Here is a 24229-nt window from a genome sequence, read left to right as displayed (position 1 = left end):
CCGTCCTGCTCTATTCATCCAGTTTGCTTCTCAGTGCATAATGTAAGTCTCAGGTGCCATTTTAACTAATATCATACATTTTACTTCAAATAAACAATGTCGCATTGAAATGCGACCAATTTTTTGATACTGGAGCCAATACTAATCAAAACATAGAACTGATAATTTTGATTAACTCATTCAACTAACAATAGAAATAAACCGGTGCAAGCTTACAAACGCATTTTGTTTAATTCAAACGAAAATAGTTATTGTGTCAATTCTGATGATAAATAATCTGATCAAAATGTGTTACAATATTATGAAAATGGTATTAAAAGCATCCATCACTTTCACCATATGATGCAATATTACATTTCCAAACAAACGAAACACGAGAGTGTGGCACACACGAGTAACACTTTTCGACCTTACCTTACGATTGACTCTATCAATCTGCCTGTTCTGGTTCTCGAGTTCGGATCCCATATCCAAGGCCATATTTCGCAAATTACCGATCATCGTGTTGACCTGACCCATGTTTTCCTCCATTTCGTCCTCGCGTGCATCGTTGGTAATTCTTTGAGATAAGAAGCGGATTATTATAATTCAATTGTGTTGTTAATTCATTAGATGCACTATTCAATACGTATGGAGTTTATTGCTATTACAGTTGCTTACGTGACGTTTATAAAGTTTGACATGATGATGTTTTGATGAAATCAGCTGGTTGTGATTTCTCCAAAACAACACAGTGTTCATTAGTTACGAAACGAAACAGTAGAATAGGATCCGTTTTGTCATTGTGAAAGTATATGTGTTAATTGAATCGTTTGAAAATCGCTTTGAATTGTCGCTTGGTGCGTTGCACAGTGGGCTGGAGGCTGGCCAAAACCTCAAAAATTTTTTTTTAAATATTGATATTTTATATTTTTCCTAAATTTCTCATGTATTGAATGATGTATATTCAAAATTTTATGATCATTCGAACAGAACATGATTTTTAACATGAGTTTAAACGTACCAAAGTCCAGACTTTTTAATGATTTTCATTTCCGAAACCACCATTGCTCTCTTCACTTCAAATGCATGTTGCTCTTTTGATTTTGGTCCGTTTTAAGCACAACTAGTTTCATTGTGTAGAGGAACGGAAGAACTTGGTTACTGAATAAAATAGATTTGGTAAATTTACATGGAACTATGACTCTTTAGTTTAAATATGTTTGAGGTAGTCAGAACAAAAACACTTTTTCCACTAATGTATTCTGTACAAATTTCGGAATTATTTCGGAACGGTCACATAGTATACATTCTATGGGAAATAAGCTCTACTTTTCGAATACCATGTTCTCGTTCTGCGCCTAGGTGGGCAAAAAGGTTTAAGGAGATTTTGAAGCTTTGTTGCTGATATGGAGGCGCATGGTGTTTTGTGTAAAATAGTTAGACAATCTACAGTAAACCAATACGTTATACAATGGATTTGAAGTAGTATTCTTCATTTTTTATGATATTGCTGACATTGGTGAACAGTAACGGAAAACCTATCATGAAAACGGGATCATAGATATAGGTAAGGTTCAATGACACTGTATGGAAAAATGTATTTAATATTTTACGACTTTTGACATCAAAAAAGCTGGTCCCATATTTTTTCTGCATCAGCTGTGTATCGATTTTACAACTATACTATTATTGTTTCTCCGGTTTAAATTCTTTCTCATACATTTGAGAAAATTACAATGCCTGGATTCAAACATCTCTAAAAATCGACCCAAAAAAATTAATACTTTCTAGAGCTTCTAACTAGAACTAATTGAGTAGTTTATGTCGTTTCTGCATATGTTATATGATATGGCGCACTTTTCCGTATTTTGAACATCTTGCGGCAATATACATGAAAGTAGAGCATCTTTATGACGACACATAGATGTCCGCACCATAAAATATCCTCATCCCAGTAAATTACATTCGGAATAAAATTCGAAATATGGGCTGATTTATGATGGAATTTCAACCGAAGGCAACAACCCATCCTGAATCAATCGGTTTTCGAATCGGTTGTTTCATATGCGCTTAAATTCTAAAACATTCCGATTGCGATGAGTAGAGAATCTACTGTCAAAACGAGTGTAACAGAGTTGTGAGAGAAAGGCTTCCAACTTTTCTTGGTGGAAATCAATGAGTAAAATGTATGGGCGCAAACAGTTTTTTAGGTTTTATTTTAAAATTTTCAAGTATCTAAATAAACTTCTACAAACTGTCCCCATATTTTTTCTACATCAAATGTGTATCCATTTTACAACTACAATATTATAGTTTCTCCAAAATCCCAAGTTTTAATATGTTTCCCATACATTTAAATTCACGTTAGCCACCACTGAAGCAGCGCCATCTCTTAAATGAAGACTTTTTTTCATTAGGTCCAATCTGCAAATGAGAGCCTTCTTTTTTCACTTTCTCTTTCGATTATTACTGCGAAACCATAAAACTTTTTAAACATTTATCAGTATGTTTCGAAAGACCAAGGTTTTTACTATGGAGGAGCGCGCCGCCGATTTCAGGTAAAAATCGGCGGCGCGCCGGCGTCACGCCGATGTGCTTACTATGTTTACATGCAATCGACGGCGCGGCGCGGCAGTAGCGGCGTGGCGCACACCTCTATTTTACTAGCTTATTATGCATACAGTTGACGGGAAATCAGAAAGGTGACCGAGTAATTCGCGGAAGAGAAAGTAAACAAAGAGGGGCTCTCTTTTGCAGATTGGACCTATTGAAAAAAAAAGTCTTCAAATATTTTCATGAAAGTATTACCGAACTCTTCTACAGCAGTTCACTTCTACAGTGGTAGTACAACTTCACTTTGTAAAAAAATGATTTAGCAGAAGCCGATAAATTGTCTGTGTTAAAGAGTTCAATTACACATGAAGAAGTGCGGTCACATATGAAATTCCCAGAAGTTTTTTCCTTTATTACTACAAAGACGATGTTAAGGGGGATAAGGGTTTCAGCGTAATAAAAAACACTTTTTTGCGATTTTTTAAAAAATTTGGGTGAAGCGAATTGACCGAAGCCTTTGTACATTACACTGCATCATTTCAATAATATTCTGTAATTTTTTCATGCAAACATTGACACGCGACTCGATGACGGTGTTTTTTGTGGAACGTCTCTGAAAAAAACACGATTTGCGGTGTTACCTGCCATCAAAAACTACTTAACCGATTTATTTCAGACTTTGCATACACATTCTATTTGGAAAACACCTAACCCCTACGCTGAGCTTTCGGAATAATTTTTCAATAATGGGAGTTTTTTACTCATAAAATGGCGGAAATGCTGTTTATCAAGAAAAAATCCGCTATTTTATGAGTAGAAAGCTCCCTTCATTGAAAAATTATCTTGAAAGCTCAACGCAGAGGTTTGCAAAAAAGTGTTCATTCATGCTGAAACCTTAAACACCCCCCACCCCTTTATGGATGACAAAATTTGGTAGTAAATGCTAAAATATAAATTGGTTGATATTAAATGTTGCAATTAATCTAATTTTGCAGTTCTCTTTAGCTGAGCCAACATTTGGTAATTTACTCCACACAATCTAGATTTGGGCTACATTCAAATAGCAGTTGAACATATAAACTGATAAAATATTGTCATGTTTACATTAAAAATGACAATCTATGGAATCGTAATTTGGATAAGACAGAAATGCTTAACTGCACCACTAGGTGGATTGAAACAGATTTTTGGCTTCTGAAGATATGAAATAACTCCGAAAACTGTCTTATTAACCTATACCTCATATATTTATAACTCATATACCATTCGACTCAGTTCGTCGAGACCGGAAAATGTCTGTGCTTGTGTGCGTATGAATTTTATGTCACTCATTTTTCTCAGAGATGGCTTAACCGATTTGTAAAAAAAATAGTTTCAAATTAACAATAAAAAGCTTTTGATTTTTTAGTTTATCCTGCTTCTGGTTCTGGCCCTAAAGGTTGTAGAGTGAGGTCACAGCAAATTCTTATATAAACTGGTAGCACCATTATGTCCAAATGATGCAATATATATATATATATATATATATATATATATATATATATATATATATATATATATATATATATATATATATATATATATATATATATATATATATATATATATATATATATATATATATATATATATATATATATATATATATATATATATATATATATATATATATATATATATATATATATATATATATATATATATATATATATATATATATATATTAAAAAGGGTACAACATTATTTAGAATTACAGATCTACACCACTAATGACCAATCAAAGTTACTTCGGCCACATTGGTCATTCATGGCGGTTCTTGATGCCCCCGAGGAATTTACCAAGTTCCTAAATTAATATCACACATATTCCGCAGCGAATTTTTGACCGATTTCTACAAACTTGATTTAAAATCAAAGATGTAATACTCCCATTGACTGCTATTGAATTTCATTCAGATCTGACTTTTGGATCCGAAATTACAAGTTGATTACGGTCACATAATTTCCCAAAACAAAACCGGCGCAATCGTAATATCTAAGTGGTTAAAAATCTACTGAAATGGACATCAAATTGCTTAGGTTTACAGGTTTAGATCACTGACATACAAATCCACGATTTTTGCGTACACTTTCCACTATCGACAATTTCGGAAGTCCTGTGCTTTTTTCCAAGATTAAAGACACTTTAAACTAAGTATCAAATGGAAAATATGATATGCGGTTCGGTATTCCTCGTAATGGCTGTTTTAGTTGATTCTTGCTAGGAATTGTATGGTCCCAAACTTTTTCGGTAAAATTGCGGATAATGGAAAGGATGAGAATGCATCGATTTAACGTTGTACAGCAACCATTCCTTCACCAGCAACGAATTATGCTTCGGATTGTTATCATGGACAAAACGTAAACTTCTTCCTTAGCATATTTTTCCGCGCTAGCCTTTAGATTCAAAAGATACATGGTAGTATCAGTAAGCATAAGCATAAGCATAAGCATAAGAGATCGCCCGTAGTTGCTACTCCTCAAAAGATACATGGTAGTATCAGTGAAGACAAACTACCAACTTGCTATGTGTCGACGCTGAAACACTTGAAATCAGCGGCGGATCAAGGAGGAGGGATTGGGAGTTTGGACCCCACCAAAAATTTTCAACTTGTTAAGAAATTTTAAATTATCAAAATCAATCAGAATCATTTCAAACCAAATTTTTCACTGGCTTTTCAGACCCACTATGAAAATTTATTCTGGAGGAATTAGAAAATTTTATTCGGGTATGGAGGTACATGATGAGGGAAGGGCGGTTTAGGAAAAGGTGGTGAGTGATATGGGGGAGAGGAGGTACCCCTCACCGTATTCCCCTAATTACGTCCCTGTTAAAATACAGAAAACCTATACAAATCAAAAAAAAGTTTCCGGGATTAAGTTGACGATGTTCAGAGTGATTGCATAACCTTTCTATAGGAGAAAGGCAAAAATGTGAATTTGCTGTGTCCACCCTCTTCAACCCGTAATTCCGGAACCGGAAATTCAATAGCAGCCTATGGGAACGTTGTACCTTTCATTTGAGACTAAGTTTGAAAAAATCGGTTCAGCCATTCCTGAGTAACCGATGTGCTTATTTTTGGTCACATACATACACGACGAACTGAGTCGAATGGTATATGACAGACGGCCCTCCGGGCCGGGTTAGGTTGCCGATGTACAGAGTGATTGCATAACCTTTCTATAGGAGAAAGGCAAAAATGTGATTTTACTATGTGCCCGCATTGTTCAACTCGTAACTCCGGAGCCGGAAGTCGGAATTTAATGAAATTTAACAGCATCCTATGAGAACGTTGTACCTTTCATTTGAAACTAAGTTTGAAAAAATCGGTTCACCCATTCCTAAATAACCGATGTGCTTATTTTTGGTCACATACATACACACACGCACACATACGCACACACGCGCAGACATTTGCCGAATTCGACGAACTGAGTCGAATGGTATACGACAGACGGCCCTCCGGGCCGGGATTAAGAAGGCGATGTTCAGAGTGATTGCATAACCTTTCTATAAGAGAAAGGCAAAAAAACTTTTGATTGGGAATAGGTGTATCAGAATATATTGGCTCAAATGGAGTAAATAGGAGCTCCGCCAACTTACCCCAACCACCCACTAACCCCAGGCAGGACCCCCTACTTAACCGATTATAATCCAGCTATGTTAAAGCTTTTAGTTTTACAACACTTATGAGCGTTCATATTATGCCCAAATAAGTGAAAAACAGTAAATACTTTAAAATGTTTTGTTGTTAATAAAACTATGATAAAGTTTTTAACGGTGGCCTGATAGGGTAGCGGAAATTCATTGCAGACAAAATACGGCGAATAACAAATATATTTTGAATAAAATCGAATAATATCTTCAATCATTCGAGAACACTTTTTATTGTTTTTAATATACAAAATGCACCTATTTGTCATTTTTTTAAATCTAGTTTTAACTTAACGAGAAATTATCAATCAAATGACCAAAAAGTAAGCAAAATTTGGATTTTTTGTGGGCCAATGAAAAAACATTGAAGGAAACAATTTTAGGATTCACAAAGTTTTTATTTTCGTGTTCATTTACAAATTTCTTCAAGACGCAAAAACAAAATGGCGCCCATGGTGACGGTCTATCTAAGGTTAGGTGTTAGGGGAATGACCTAAGCACTGGTAAAAATCTTCAAATCTTCTTTGAGATCGATTTTTTAGCTCTTTTTCCGCTTTAAGGTTTCACTAAAAATAGTGAAAACAAAGAATTCGTTGTATAGGTCATTACTCTAATGAAAAAGGTTTTCTTTCGAGAGCTAAAATTTGAGATTGCACGCAGCTACTAAAAATCATGTTTGGAGATAAACACATTTAAAGTTTTGAGAGCACTTTGGTTTTGGTATGGTGATTTATAAACACGAATTTTAGTTAATATGTATCAAAATCAAAAAAATAAAAATGGCTACTCCAATATGGCGGACTAAAATGTGACTTCAAAAATTTTAACCAATTTTTTCGTTTTTCACCATTTACTATGGTTGTTTGATAACTCACGATTAGTCTGCGATGCCTATACAGATCAAACCGTGAAATACGTTCTCGAGATCCTGTACACGTGAACAGTGCAACGCGAAGCAGTCTGGAAACGTGCATAATGCCATAAAACGGTTTCTACCAGAGGCTCGTGCCTCGAGTCGAGACCGTTCCATGGCGGTCAGGGCATCGCTTCGAACAATGGTCTGTAGAAACTTTTTCGATGCGCGGATTGAAAAACCCGTTTAACACAATGTAGTAGACACATATACCTCTCAAAAAATGTAAAGAAAGAAATCAAATTCTTGAAAATTTTGAATGAGAACCTTCTCTTAATAGTATAAAGTGAATATTGGGTTTGAAAGCAGTGTTGCCACAATTAAATCTTCTCTATCTGTACTTTTATATAGATAAAGCTGTACTGGATTCTGTACCAAAACAATAAGGTGAAAAAAAAATCATGATGTACATATTTTCAATTCGGGTCGGTATCCCCCCCCCCCCTGTTCAGCCTTGTCCACTCTCTCTCCCATGTCTCTGATACACAGATGTATGACTTCACCCCTTCTCCCCTTGAATATCTTCCCAAAACTTATGTGACCCCTATCTTCTAGTGTTAGTTGATCAATCCGTTCGAATCTGTAATCTTGGCCGTTAGTTCCTGATGCCGGAAACTGAAAGTTTATATCTCACCCCCCCCCCCTTCAGCCTTGTCCGCTCTCCCTCCCATGTCTCTGATACACAGATGTATGACTTCACCCCCTTCTCCCCTTGAATATATTCCCAAAACTTATGTGCTTAGTTTTAGTTGATCAATATTTAATCTCGTTAAGAATTGCCCAACAGTACCACTACTTTAAAATAGCCCTAATTAATTCCCCTTAATCTTGAACCACTCTTTCTAGTTATTTCTAGTTAATAAGCTTGTAAAATGTTCCGCTTAGTTAATAATTAATTTCTCCTACAATCTCCCTTCTAAAAATCATAAAGTGAATTACTATACAAAGAACACACAAAATGACCCGTCCCCCAAATCTTACGAATATTATATTATACCCTCTTTTATATGTATAAGTTAGCTGTAAAGTTTTTTTTTTAGTTTCATTATATAAAACAAAATAATATTGAAATGTGTAACCCCCTAGTTTTAAGAAATTAAAAATGTAAAACAATGAAAAAATGGCACCTTTAAGCTAACGCATACGTGCCTTATCAAATAAACAAATTGAAAAAAAAAAAAAAAAATCGGGTCGGTGAGCTGAAATTGGCGTTAAGATGCGATATGCGAGAAAACTACTTGTAGCAAATCAAAGGCATGATGTCTTAATGAAGGTCGAGCAGATCTGCGCGAATTGTCTGCTTTTACTCTGGCAAGTACCATTTGATTTTCTGCAAACAGATTCCTCTATCTTACATAATAATGTCGACAGCTCCAGCTCAGCTACCCGCCACCATTCCATCAGCGACCTAACTCAATGTTTTCCGGTTTGCAATGTTTAATTATTTTACGCTGCTGTCACGTTAAAAAAAATCTGTATACTTACTTACTCTGTGTACTTTTTTACAAAAATCTGTAATCTGTACCGTACAGAATCTGTACCTAAAATATTTACCAAATCTGTACCTTTCTAGATAAATCTGTACTTGTGGCATCACTGTTTGAAAGTAAAAGTTCATACTACCTACACGTACCCTACTTTCTAGATTTGTTTTCAATGAACGAAATGTAACAAAAGGACAGTTTCAATATTTTTGGTTTCGTTATCGCTTCAATTTGCTCTAGCGAAGGCCTTAGCAGTTCATCATATGGGATGCGCTGTGCTCCAGTTAGTATCTGTGGCTTTCGTCGAAACAGTGTGTAAGCATCATGCACTCGTATACATTAAAAAAAAATCTATGTTGTATAGTTTCAACAAGCTCTGCGCTGTGAATACAATTCCAACCATTCACTCGTCTCAGGGTGTGTAGTAAACGCCTGTGCGGAACTTTTTTGTTTATTTACATGTATAAGCACTGCGCTGATCAGGGAGTAGCTCACGAGAGGATATTCTAGAGAAAATTTTCAATAGGACGTAAGTAACATTGAGAGCCTCTCTTTGTTTACTTTCTCTTTTGTTTATTACGACGTCAATACAACACTTTGCACTAATTTTCCAGTACATATCGAAAGCCGACGGTTTTTACTAGAATATTATACAAAGAGTAGAGTAGTAAATGTTGAAATGGTCGAGTAATAAACAGAAGAGAAAGACCCCAAAGAGAATCTCTCATTGTTAATTACGTCCTATTCTAAATCTTCTCTAGATATATTCCTCCTTATTCGCCTTCAATTTGCTCCGGGGTTGGCGACTACAACTTTGGATCCGTCTGTGCGCACAATGTATAAGCGACTAATTAGATCGGCGAAGGGGTATTGGAGGATTTGGAAGGGGAATGCTGTAAAATTATCAATGATTATTTTTAAACAAGGAAGAAAAATTGCTCGGAGAGGACTTATTTGATTGAAGAAGGAAAAATAGAAGGGAAGGGATTCGATTTCGTGTCAGTGGCGATTTAGCTGCACATTTAGGACGCCGTGATTGTTCCTACGCGCCAGTTATTGCATCGGTAGTCCTAGCTGGTAGGTTGCATTCTGCTCACCCGCCATATAAGTCTCACTGATTCAGCCGAACATCTCATCTGGTGCTCAGCATTGACTGGTTGCTATGGTGACTGTCGTAAGGATGCCGTAGTAAACCATAAAGGCGATGCTCTGCCGCTAGAAGCATAACTGTCCCATGTGCTATGGGAATCCCTATACACATGGGACAATTATGCTTCTAGCGGCAGTGCTGCTCGCGATAAAAGTAATCAATCTAATTTTTTAATCACCGAAAAATATTTTATTATAGATTTGGCACACGACAACCACCATTCCATACATGACGGAAAATTTCGGCTCTGGCGATACAATACTGTCACTGTATTTGAAGCTCATCGATGTTTGCGGCGGTCAAGAGAAGTGGACAGAGGGACCATAAGTCACGACCATGTGCTCTGTCGGGGAGAGAAAAACAAATTCTCGCAGTGACGGCTTTATGATCTGAGAAACAGCAGTTGATCTCAGCTGATCTCGGTGGTATACGTATAGGCGATCGAGGAAAGAGAGTTGTGCGTGATGTATGTGTATTCGATCTCACGTGGTCGGATCTGCTGCAATACACCGCAAAGATGCGGCTGCTGAACGGTGGCTTGTAGAGCAGAACTAGAGTTGTTCCCCGTCGTGTCGTATGACCGTTACACGTAATTAATATCGCCTCCTGGTATGATGAGTGCAGTATGGCGACGAAGATAGTAAGCGATCGTTGCTGAAAAAGTATTCTCGTTCGGCACGTCGAGTAGTTCCCGACGAGGTATACACATTACACAACATGATGTTGTTTACACGCAGAACGGGAAATCTCCTATCCAGGCTCTTTTCTACTTGCGTGAATTTAATGTGCACTTTGGGATCAACTACCGTTCCTCCCCACACACGATCGACGTTGTAGCCGGGTAAGGTGAGCAGTTCGTTTTCAACCTCCTGTAGGAATAGTATGTCTAGATCCCTCGAGCGAGTGCAAATACAAAGGGCCTTGATTTTGGTTGCATTGGTGATCGTGTGGATGTTAATAGTTCCAATGTTATAGCTCAGAGGCCGGGGTAAGTTGGCGGGTTTTCCGCGTCACTTATTTTTGTCTCTAAAAAGGAGAAAATGCATCAAACACTTTTAAAAAAAATCAGAGATGTTGCCAACAGTCTGCTCTTTCACGCCGCGTGTTCTATTTTGCAAGATCTACCTACATCAAAGCGGAAAAAATTGAAAACTGAAAACACCGCCAACTAGCCCCGGTCTCCCCTATTTAACGTTCCAGGAAGACAAGTTACAAGGCGCCTTTTGAACAAAATACATATTCCTGAAATATGTGGGTTTTGGGTATGCCATTCAATACACTGGGCCATAATTAACATATTTTAGTTGTGTGAGGCTTCAAAAATATTGTTTGAGATATAACGTCTGTCCTCTGAAAATTTTGTGGTATGTTCTAAGATAGTTTATCTATTAATTAAGGCTCGTTTTATTCGTCTATACTAAGCAGACCACTCCTTCAAATAACACGGAATGCGTTCTGAAATACGTATACGTGAAATATGTTCGCATCAACCGGATTTAAACAAATTAATAGTTCTAATTAATTTGTCCTCTCCATTCGACAACCCAAAGCGATAAAGCTGTTGATTCACCATTGTTTGCAAGTTAGTTGTAATTTAGGTGCCAATAGCTTGCCTCACGGCAAATACTGACAAAAAGTACAACATCAATCGATTGACAAACACAAGTAATACCTTCCAATGTAACCCGCTTGTGGTCCTAGTCCATTACGGTCGTCCATAACTCTTTGTGGCTGATTGTTCACAACTTTACCGTCGTCGTTACCTTTCCATGTGCCGTCGTCTTCCTTGAACGATGAACTCCTAGTTGGATGATCGTGAACAGTATGAAGAAAAGGAAAATTAGTATGTGTTGAAGAATACAACAAATGAAACAAAGCAGTAACATTATAGACGATCAAGACAATTATTATACGGAATAATCAAAGTTAAACTTATTTTGTTTGTACTATGCAGGTATTTCGAAGGTAGGCAGATAGCTTGGTTAAGCAGATGAGAAATTTCTTTGCAAAATATTCATACTTATTGCACGGCAATACACAGATGCCACAGCATTTCTCCATTCCGCTGAGATTCTTTTCGGCTTCTCGCATATCGGCATTGATCTGGTCCATACCCTCCTCGATGCGGTCCAGTTGTTCTGCGGGTACACGATAATCGGGCATCGCAGAGAATGGATGAAAAAATGAACACATTAGCAAAAAGATTTTCGAAACCATATTAATTAGCTCTTTGGAGGGATTAAATGATTACTTTATCATGATAAAGCATTTTGTGAGAGGGAAAACAAGAATCAAATAAATGAACAAAGTATGATGTTGTGCTGTTAGATAGAAAAATAAATGGTAAGGGTTGAATGCAGGAAATTTATGGGTGTCTGGGAAATTATCAACAGTTTGAAAATGATTGCGAAATGATGCAAATGACGTAGGAAGTTTAATTATTAGTCAAATTACATGCAAATTTTTTTCGTTTTTTTCATTTGACGAAAAACTAAATTGCGATCTTTCGTTAAATGAAACAGTGCACTTAGTATAACAGGAAGTATCTACTAAAATGTTAACCAAATATCGTGAAAAGGATCATTGTTTCCTAGCGATTGAATTATTGAGTATTTTATTTATTGCGATCAAAGTATTTGTAGTGGAATTGTTATTAATAGTTGTGTAAGATAAACAGTGATGATAAAACTCAGTAAATAGTTCAACACACAATAAAAATAATATTGATACTAATTGGAACGAAATGTTCAGAAGTTAAATACTTTTAGAATATTTACTTAATTTCTAGAATACTTTAGCAAATTTCATGAAAACTTTCTTAGCAGTAATATTTATTCTATTGGATAATCACGAAAAAATATATTTCTGAAACTATAGGCAATCATTTCTGCAGTAGGTATGTCACGAATTCGTACTTTTGACCGATGATTTGTTTTATTCCTTGTTATGACTATTTTAGGTGATAGAGTAACATAATTGAAAAAAAAATTCAACGCCTATCATCAAATCATAAGCGATAGAAAGTTGATGATCTGTTTATATTATAGACTTGTTCATCTTCATATAGCTTAACAAAAAGTAGGCTACTCATCCCCTAAAGCCTGATCACGTTAAATTCTAGACTCCAAGATGGCAGTAAGAAAATCTACGCATAAAACAACAAATACGATTGTTTAGTTCAGAAAGTAACTATATCAAAATAGTTTATTAATAATAATTCTTTAAAATTCCAAAACTTTCTGTGCTAGGGGAACATGGGGAGACTTGACCAAGCGCAAATTTCTATTATTAGCTATGACGTGTTCTATTAGGTTCCTAAAAAATTTTCAAAAATATTTTTATACTTGTTTCGACCCTTTAAAGTAATTTTGAAAGTTTGGAATGAGAAATACTTTACTTATGGAAAATGTTCCGTATTTAATAAATTTGTGTTAAATGATGAAATATTTTATCAAACTTTGTATAGACATATCTGCCCGACTAACAATTACATTTTAATTACTCATATATCATCTTATTCCTTATGAAATGGTGAAATGATTTTACATAAATCGGTATATTGTAATAGATATTACTTACATTTGCACGACATTTTACACAACAACCAATGTTGGGGAGACTTGATCAAAATTTAATGGGGAGACTTGACCAAGTGTAAATAAGCTTCTTTATTCAGTTTCTGATTAAAGAAGCTGATTCTTCAAAATTTCTGATAGTTACTATGCTGTGGTACCTACTGTTAATGTTAAACATGTCACAAAAAATCCCACCTCAAACACCAGTCTATATCTTTTAGTAATAGTAAACAAAGTTAGCAGTAATATGGCTGATTTCGTGACGTGTGAACAAGCAATGTAAGCAGTACAGTTAATCCTTAAAAGGAAACATAAAAAAATCGAAATTTATGAAATGCAAACCTTTTATATTTTTTACTGGTACTTAAGGATCTCGACAATATGTAAAAATATGAAGACAGCAAGTTTTATGTCTTAATTTATAGTATTGATTTTACAAAATTGTCTTGGTCAAGTCTCCCCATGGTGGGGAGACTTGACCAAAAAAACTCATCTCTGAAAAACTTTTATAACTTTGGAAAATGTAAACCAAAAATTCTACAAAAAATCATGAATATGCGCATTACGTTTAAATGAGTTTCAAAGGATTGAAAAGGTTTTTAGGCATTTACGTAGGTTTAACTGAACACCTGGTCAAGTCTCCCCATGTTCCCCTATATGCGTCATCAGGTTACGTATGATATCCTCAGGACAGATATATGTATCTCTATGCTGGCCTTTCCTTAGAAAGTGCAAAAGTAAAAGATGTCGAAATTTACACAAAACAAAATCTTTCTCTGGTAAGCGATCTGCGAATGAGTTAGCTCTTCATAATGTCTAAGATTATCAACAGATAAATCTTCAAAAACCCGCCAAAAGCGACGTCTGTTCTTCTTGAGATCTCGAGAAAGTCTGACACTGTTATGATACAATTTACCATCCCAGCCACTATGCCCGGAAGATGGTGGGCTGGTACGAAACCAATACCGTTGAATTGTGTACCAGAAGACACAATCCTTCCAGTACGAAATGTTGGGATATCATGAAGGCCTTTGCAAAACCCCAAGAGTGATAGAAATTAATTTTTTAATTGAAAATGAACCTAAGATAATGCAAGGTTTGTTGAATGTGACTAACAAAACACGACGAAAGGGATTCAGTACCAAACACGCTCAAAAATGTTTCAGTTTTGAGTATCCTGCTCCTGATCTCATCTTGAAGCGCCTTGGTTCGTCGTACTTCTAACATGCATCTTGAATCTTAAAGCGCAAAATATACTAAAGAAAATTTTAGCCCACCCCATCCAAAATTTGATTCAGAATTTCGTTTGGATTCATCTGAAATTAACACTAAAATGAAACAACCGTCAGTCTTCTAGGACTGGGTACTTGAATCGACCAGTTCGCAGATGTTCCGGATCTTCAGGAAGATTTTCACGTAGCATCCAAGGTCAATATTTGAGTGAAAGTATCAATATTTTTTTGTATGGAATATTATATAAACTTTCAAGAATATTACAAAATTTTATGGTCATCATTAATTCAATTTTCGTTTGTTCAGTATTATAGTAACGGCGGAATCGACATCAAAATCATAATCCTGAACATACAAGATCGGTTGTACCATGTACAAAATGTATATATGCATTCTTATTTTGGTTTTGTTTGTGTTTATTAATTGCTACTATCTGAATAAATCTGTGACTTATAATGACAGTTATGCATGTATGCCAAACCTCATTCGAAACCGATTCCCAGTGACCTGATCAAAAACGATAGTATTTACCAGAATCTAAAAATTAAAACTGACAAGCGATTTGGGTACAAGTAAACATAGATTTGGCTGAAATAGGTGTCTTAAAATTGTGTTTCTGGTCAATATGACCCCCTAACACCTTATTCGTATTTTTTTTTGTACAGCCATTTAGAAATATAGAAAAAAAATCAATTCTATTGAGAACTATTATTGAATATCATTTTAACGCCAACACCTAAAGAAGTTTAACAAAAATGGCATGACCAATCCACATGAAATGCTGTAATCCATAGTAATGTATAGTGCTATTGACGTATCGTCGCTGTTGTGCTATCTTATAACAAGCGCCATTTAGCACATTTCAAGAAAAACGATTTTTAAAGTTTGAGGTTGAATATCTTGAAACTTATAAATGGTATAAACAATCCAAAGAAGACAATTGGTGCTTCTATCTATTCTGCATTAATCTCTCAAATACTACGAAGATCGGATGACTATATTGCGAGTTTTTACTATGAATGTAAACAAAAGTCGCACTCACACATGTCATAGGCGTGTACTGATGACAAAATTTGTATGACGTGTCATAATCGTGCATGGAAAATTTTCCATAGAAAAAAAAAATCATCAATTTTTAATTTTTTTTTTATTCATATCTTTGCGTTCATATGGTCTATAAACGATCAGTCAAAATGCTTTTGAAGGAAATGAGTCAGGGAATCTAGGAAAAATTGTTATTTTTGGTTACAGTGTTGCCAAATATCCTTTATTTCCAGTTTAAAACTAAAACTGTGTTTTTCTCACAACTCGTGTAATTTTCTTTTGAAAATGTTTATGCCATTGTGTTCCTTAGACTTTTTCACACATAAAAATATCTAAAACTTCAATATAACTTGAGCAAATTCCTAAACACAGTGATTTGAAGCAAGAAACTCATAATTTCTCATCATATTTCTCGCTATATCTAAGTAACCAAGTAGAATTTAAAAATTCTGAAAACGCCCCTTTGTAGAGATTTTTCAAACAAGTAATGCGACATATCTAACTCAGTTTACCCCAAAATGGCGTTTGTCATACGATAGCACAACAGCGACGGTATGTCTTATATCCGAGCTCACAACTCGCGATATTTGTGATAGACAATGAATGTGACTGTTGTTAGCAAACACAACAAATACGTCTTTTCGACTTATATATCGCATAATGAGTCTAATAATTTTAAAATGGTTGTGTCACACTGTGTTAGCAATCCCAATCAGAATGCAATAACAAAATTATAACAGAAAGCAATTACAGAAGTATGCTGTGTTATAAAATTGGTCTCCTTAGTAGTTAAAACAACAGGAACAACGCGAGATATAATTTTGAAATCTTTTTGTTGTGTGCTTCTGATCGGGATTGGTATACACTCATTATACTGCCTATGATCGGAAATCTATCCCATTAAGATAGGAAATCCCATAGAAAACAGGACAAATATGCGATCATGGGAAGTATAGGTAGTGTTACGAATACCTCCCGATCAGAATGAAATAACAAGATTATAACAGAACACAATTTTTGTAACATATTGTGGTATAAACTAGGTCTCGTTAGTAGTTAAAATAACAGAAATTTATAACAAGTAACAATGCGAGATATAGTTTTGGAATATTCCTGTTATGTATTTCTGATCGGGCTATCACACCAGCAGCTGAAATGGCGATTTGGGATGCTTTGAATACAAAGCTTAAGAAGAACGTATTTGTATATACTTAATACACAAAATTGCCCAACATTTGAGCGATTTGGAAAGAGAGATGTTAAAGATAACTTTCTTCTCTGACAGTATTACGGATCAGTTGGCTAACTGGATCACGTCTAACGACCTTAAACAATCACCCATAAAACCATCGGGCTCTCGTCGTGGAGTCTCAGTGGGTAAATTTGAACCGCGCGGCGATGTTTGGCAGAACGTTTGAAATATCATGCAGTTTTTTTTGCGATCAATAAGTCTATTTTAATCATTTAGACGATCCACTGGATACCGTGGCCTGTCGTATCGTAGTCTCAGGTCTGCAGGCTGGAATCTCGACTAAGAAAAGTTGACTAATTTTTGGGTATTTTGCAACAATTCGTTCCTCGTGTGGTTTGGATGTAGTCGTGGATACAACTAACTTGCTCATGGTAATAGCATACAAAGAAACTCGCCAGCTTCGTGTTGTGCATGCTTCCAGTGGCCCATTTTTGTGCAGTGTGAACCCATAACCGCTGAACATTTGGCAGCATGAAATTATTCCAAGTTTTGCTACGAAGAGTGAACACTTCTAACATAGTCTGTAAAAGATTCTCGCTTGTACTCTTGCAACAGGTAACATATAAAGATCAAAATGATTGCAACCGTAAAACTGCCTTGTCGGACAATACTTGTGCTCGTCGAGTGGAGTCATCGTACATCTATTCTAATCGGCTACAGGTATAGTTAGAAAAATTACACTTTTCGATTGCGTTCATTGACGTTCATTGATATCTTGGGAGACTTTCCTGGTTTTCTCATTCAATGCTCGATTTACTATCGAACAATATAGCCGCGATTAGAAGAAGTTCTTCCTTTCCATATATAACAAAAATATTTTAAAACTATATCTCGCGTTGTTATTTGATATAATTTTCTGTTATTTTAACTACTAACGAGACCAAATTTATAACACCGCTTACTACGCATTCTACACATTTCATTCTGTTATCATTGTGTTACTGCATTATGATCGAGTCGTATTCCATTGGAAGACAAGGAATGTCTACAGGTCACCGAAGTTTTGAGACTGGGATATTCTGTGAACAAAGCCGTCTATCGAAAAAAATACTACAGTATTTTTTCAGTATCGATAGCCATTTAATGAATTACTATGGCACTTAAGCTCACTATGGCGTTCATGAAATGGATTAGCGAAATGTTTAAACCTAAATTAATTTTAACTGCATATGAACTACAATATGTTTGTAGTTGATATGTTAAATTTTGTTTTAACAATTAAGGAGTACATACTAATACCCTCTCGGGGTTGGATTGGTGGTAACGTGTACCGCGTGCACAAGATGCGGTGCAACTTATTTTACGCGTCCATTTTTCTCAAATACAGGCTTTAGGAGCAGAAATATTTTTTCGTAAAATATTCATAACAAGGAACTATATACTCTGTATATACAGTCATGAGTAAATTGAAACTACTAATCTATAATTAACGAAGTTCAATAAACGTATTTATCTAGACTAAGTTGCTCTTCCAAAACAAATCATTGTTGAAATAACAAGAAAAAATGTAGACCATTATAAAAGATACAATGAAGATAGGAATATCCAAATAATAATGCGTAATAAACATAGAACCGGTGTTATGAATACAATGTAAGTTATGTATTTACTCACTTGTGATGGATCTACATTTAGAAAATGTTGTATTTTGTGGTGGAGTTCTTTTTTATATATAATTGTAAGGCAATAAGAAGCAGAGTTTGCGTTAGTTGTTCAATGTGATCAATTTTTGTGCGGTGCTGCTGTTTTAGTACTGTAGCTAAACGTAAAACCAACAAGAATGCAGATTGCGGTTGTTAGATTTTACTATCTGTAATATTGATTTGTAAGTGAGTTGGTTTTCCAAGTTATAGTGCACGTTCTGAACGTTGTACATTGTAGTGATTTGTGATTTTATATGTTTGTCCACTGTTACTTTGCGTACTGCATACACATTAGTAGGAAAATGTAGTTTGATTGGATAAAAGATAATATAGATAATAATCTGATTCCGAAAATCTATTCTGATGCACCCCTACATTATGATATACTTTCATGCTAAACATGATCGTGTTAGTAGATTTCCTTCCGTACCCTTTTTACAAAAAATAACAGAGTTCATAGCTTTTGCTTTCTTCGATAGGAAAACCGCCAAAAATGATCAATTGCGATTTTTAGGCAACTAGTATTAATTTAAGAAAATTAGACAAAATGCATCTCCATGATTCCATGTTTGCACTAATCAATATTTCGAAAACAAAAACTATTCGCTGACTTATTTGATTCTAATTGTTAGTACAGTTGATAACAAGCAGTTAATGTCTTACCTCCTTGCTCATCCAGCATAACGATGGTACGCATTCCCACTTCAGTGCTCTAGATCAGAAAATATTACAAATCGCATCTTAGCAAATACCGTTTCATTCGTATCACTCAAGTAACTGGATTTTAAAGTTACTTATAAATAAGATTTTTTCTGATTTACTGGACTCGTAGTTGCAAATATTACTATAATTAATATTATTATTAGTTCTATTAGTATTGTTATTATTATCATTGTTATTATTATATCATTGTTGCTATTATTATCAATACTATTATTATTAAGATTATTAAAAAACTTCACCAATCACTACAAATTCGTACAATTTTTTATTAGTGTTGCTGTTTGTCAAGTTAAGTTATTAATGGATCACAATTTCGGTTTGATAATGGTCCGCACAAAAAACAAATATCAATAAAACGTTCAAACGCGACATTCCAAAATCTGAACGGACGTAGCTTACCGCCTTGTTCACATATTAAATTCAACGATTTAGATCCCACTTCTTCGCTCTACAATTAGGATTGAAACAAAAAAATAATGATTTAAATAAATATTAAATAAAGAATGACAGAACTTAATAAAACAAAAAAGTATAATCGTTGAATACATCCAGGTAATACATCAAAAATGTTGTCATTCGTAGTTCAAACTATTCCTGAGAATGATTGCATATCCCGATTTTACTATGCTAACTATTTCTTTGTATGTGTATATGATCGGAACTGATGTAATAATTAAAAACACACTTTAAAATAAAGCGATCAAGCCATAATATCTAAAAATTAAGTATATTAAATGGATCATTCTGTTAACCTTTACCTCTACAGAAAGCAAAAAAAAAGTTTTATGCATAATTAAACACACACTAAATAGAAAAAAATAAGAGATACCCTGAGTTTTCGTTCCAGGATAAACAGAAGCTATATATTTACAGGAATTCATTTTTAGCTCAATGTTACTCTATGATGTGCATTTTTAGTACATGAAGCATATTGGTGTAATTTTAGTAAAATTTAATTTGAAAAGCAAAAATTGACAAAACAATATTAGCTAGCTCAACAAACAAATTCAACTTCTAAATATATCCAAACTATTAGTATCTCCGTAACAAATTCCAATATTCAACTAATTTTGAAAGCTTTTGTAGATGCGTATGTACCCATTGGTAGTTTGTGTATTTGAAGTTAAATTGAAAGAATTGCATATAGTGTTTACAATTATAAAAAGAGTGTAATAAACCTGGAGTGTATTGGTGTAAACGATTGGTTATTAAAAATGACTTGATTACTCTTTACAGTTTTTACAAGAATTCATTGTATATTTTTTTGGGTTTACTCCAATAAAAATGTTATACCTAAAACTACCTAGAATATTTTCAGAACATAGCTATACTCGCTTCGCCACTACAGCTCAAACTTGTTGTCGAAATTGGACTCTAGCTACTTGATGACTTTTAATAAACAAGAATAAGAACAAGTTTTTAAACGTACAAACAGAAACAATTCATGAAGTATAAAGAACTGGATTGATTATTTATTTAAGATGACAAAAAGTAGAACTGCTATATATGAAGGCAATGATAATGCAAAAGTTTGGAAAAAAGTGGAAAAGAAACGATTTTATTGCTTCATAGGGAATATTTTAATCAAGAGAGTAGAGAATAATGTGAAATTTACTTGGTAAATGAGGGATATGGGAGTATAGTAAATATATTTCTTTATGTGTCTTTATGTCGACTCACCTCCCTGATCGTCAAGGGCTACCAGGGTGCGAATCCCGGCTTCCTTACTCTGTTTTTGGCGGCATTAGAATAATTAGGCAAGTAATAAGTGTCAATATGTAGTAGTTCCAATGTTGTTAGTTTCGTTGGTTATGTTTTGAAGATTTTACTCGCTTCTTTTCTTTGTTTAGAGTAGTGCATGTATACCATCTATGTACGATTGGAGGTAATAAAATCTTCTATCCCGCTTGTTCCTCTGTAGATGTGTTCGATCACTTCTTTCTTGTTGATTATCCGAGGTGGTCTAATTTTTTACTATCCTGTCCTATATTTACTTACATTTTAAAACTAATCTGTGAACAAATCAGTCAAATCGAAATAGTCTAGAATGAACATTAAACTAAATGTGAAGCTTGAATAACTAAGCAATTTCCAATCGGAGAAAAGTATTAAAGTATGTGCTTATAACTAAAAAAAAAAAACAAAGAAAAACGTGAATTCGGATTGATGAAGTTAAATGAAAATGCATAGTGGATCAGTGTTAGTTAGCATTCTTGCATCATTATCACATGTGCAAGGGTAAGAAGATAAGACTTTTTACAATTTTAATATCGTTCAACGATAAATTTTCCGATCCCCTCTTAGTTAACTCAACCCAATTCATCGCAAGTGCGTGCTAAATTTTAACTAGAGAGAATTGTAATGACAAATATGCTCAATCTATTTAAAAAATTGTATATAGGCAACACAAATGTTATATACTCTATCTATCTCTGTACTATCTTTATTAGTATTTGATTAGTTAAAGATTCCTAGAACGTCTTACAATCATTAGTGCGGACAAGTTAAAGCAAGCAATAATTGAAGAAAAATATACGCAATACATGATATTTCCATGTCTATCTGTATTTTTGCTTGAGTATAGTAATGTAATTCAGGAAGTAGTCCGGTCAGGTTGGTATAACTAACTTATTTCTAACAGCACAATTTGATACTGACGACAGAAGGCAAAGGAATAACTTCACAGTGAAGTTCAATTTCCGGCACGGCACGGTAGTCTCCCTCCCCCATGAGTAACAACTTGTCACATTTTGTTTTACCCACCCCCTAAAAGCGTTATGTAATTTATGAATGGTCCCATACTCAGTTTTTTGCACATCTGCTCGAAAGTGCAAAACCAGTGCGAGGAACTACCGCAGTGCACATCAGTCGAAACTAACAAGACAGGACTGAGCTGCTGATCAGCAAAACTTCCTTTTCAACTGCAGTGACGCACCAAGAATTAAATGCTGGATGTGTTTGTGTTTATTTGTTTTAGGAACACCGGTTCGAGTGACTCATTCCGAAAGATATTCAAAGGGTTTTATTAAGAACGATGCCAAAATAGTCATCCCTGTCCTTTTTAGGACAAACAATTCTTATAAGAGCTATCATTGTAATTTTCGTTTGCTAGAAAAAGATGGGTGGGTAAAATCTGTGGCAAAACCGGAGTGTAGTAACTACACCTCGGGCTGTTATTGCAAATCTTATGATATTCAACGTAATCACGTTTGCATGGGAAATTTTCAAAGTATTCTTTGATAATTTGGTGGTTCTGAAAAAAAACCTTTGGATTAGAACATCGATAAATGCTGCTGATTTCTGTCCTGTATGTCCACGCTCATGTGTTGTTCGTGAATGAGATTCTGACATGATTGGTGTATTGATAAATATTTTACCATGTGCTGTATATTGCAGATTAAAAATTGAGCCACTGGATCAATCAAAGTATTGTACTGTGATATGAAATGTACGAAACATATCTTTAGCTTTCTACATTGACCTGTTGGTCAAAGAAAAGATCAATGCATATACTTTCAAGTGCTGCTTGTGCAGGATTAGAGAAAAGACGAAGCTTATCATTTCATATTTTTCTGCTTTTCTTCAATAAATATATCTGGTGAAATATTTACTGCACCAAGCAACAAGTTTTGCAGAGGACTAACAGCACATGGTGGTGAGTCAGTAGTCTATTCTCTTGAACTTTATTTTTTGTGAAATAATGGTTGGGTTGAATAAACACAACGCAATGCTGTACTGTATTCCAAGCAGAAATCTTCGCGATTATGTGCGGAGTATAATCGGCCCTTCAACAGAGCTTGTCCGGCAAAGTTATAAACTTCTGCTCCGATAGTCAGGCTGCAATCAAGGCCCTTAGCTCAGACAAATCACGGTCCAAGCAAGTGGTGGCGTGCCGAACCCAACACTATTTATCTTGTCTGGGTGCTCGGTATTACTGGAAATGAATGGGCTGACAAATTGGCTAGGGCAGGTACAGCGATTGCCTTCGTTGGTTCTAAGCCCGCCCTACCAATTTCAACAAGTTGGACAAGAGAAAAAAATCGGCCCTGGGCTTCGTCCGAGCACCGCAATTATTGGAGAAATCTACTAAGGTGTTACCAAACAAAGGCGTTTCCAAAATTAACCGTGTCCAGTACTTTCGAAAAACCTACATACACTAATCGGCCACTGCAAACTCAATTATGACATGGCAACTATTCAGCGCGCTGAGTCATTTTCATGTGATCTTTGTGAATCCGACTACGGAACCTCATATTATCTGATATGCAACAGTAGCACAATTGCGATTTCGAGTTTTCGGCCGTCCATACATAGACGACACCGTGTTTGGACGACTGAAATTCAGAGACATACTAAAGTTTCTTGTTCAATGTGATAAAAAGCTTTAGGCTTACTCGCAGGTGATTAGAACTACTTGTGAGTTTAACTTGCAAGTTATTTGTTTTAGTGCAGTTATCCTTCCCACCCTTTCAATTCTACTTCCTCCCTCCTCCTTCTCCTTTCCTTCCACTCAGGAAATGATAAAAAGACACGGCAAAGCACAAAACCCCGACTACATACAGAGAACGTGGCATTTGAACCAACAATCAAAAATAAATTACATGTGACGAAAAAATTAAGCGTTGTGTACAGGACACGACTACGGTGACATTAAAAATGAAGTTTTCTTCAAGAGCGTGCAATATAATTCGCGAATGAATTTTAATCTGTCTCAACTATCGACTCACGTTCTAGCTTACTTAATTTTAAACTAACACAGCTATCTACTCACGTTCTAGCTTACTCTCCTGCTCCCATATAGAGGTGTGCGCCGATGCATTTTTAATCGGCGGCGGCGTAAGCGACATTTTTGGCCGGCGGCGGCGGCGTTGGCGGCGTCACGCCGTTGGACTCTATCGGCGGCGGCGCGCCGGCGTGTGTCGGCGTGACGAATATTGACGCTTATGTAACTAAAAGAAATTCTTGACAGTACAATTCCTTTCC

General features: G+C 35.3%; 1 protein-coding gene across 8 annotated transcripts in view; it reads right to left on the bottom strand.

Moving 5' to 3' along the window:
• Nucleotides 1-24229, bottom strand: part of LOC131677965 (synaptosomal-associated protein 25) — a 202616-nt gene that overhangs the window by 36797 nt on the left and 141590 nt on the right. For 5 of the 8 annotated variants that reach the window (XM_058958071.1, XM_058958075.1, XM_058958072.1 and 2 more), the window contains 4 exons: nt 20927-20975; nt 11797-11914; nt 11449-11577; nt 415-559 (listed from right to left, as the gene is read on the bottom strand). In XM_058958071.1, the coding sequence (XP_058814054.1) occupies nt 415-559; nt 11449-11577; nt 11797-11914; nt 20927-20975 (441 nt within the window). Of the gene's footprint in view, nt 1-414; nt 560-11448; nt 11578-11796; nt 11915-19186; nt 19236-20926; nt 20976-24229 lie in introns of all 8 variants that reach the window. The other 3 variants (XM_058958073.1, XM_058958074.1, XM_058958069.1) reach the window with 1 other exon arrangement.

This window comes from Topomyia yanbarensis, chromosome 1, assembly GCF_030247195.1.
Source record: "Topomyia yanbarensis strain Yona2022 chromosome 1, ASM3024719v1, whole genome shotgun sequence".
Classification (NCBI taxonomy): Eukaryota; Metazoa; Arthropoda; class Insecta; order Diptera; family Culicidae; genus Topomyia; species Topomyia yanbarensis.
Note: the sequence above shows the minus strand (reverse complement) of the source record. Positions and strands in the feature narration are given on the sequence as shown.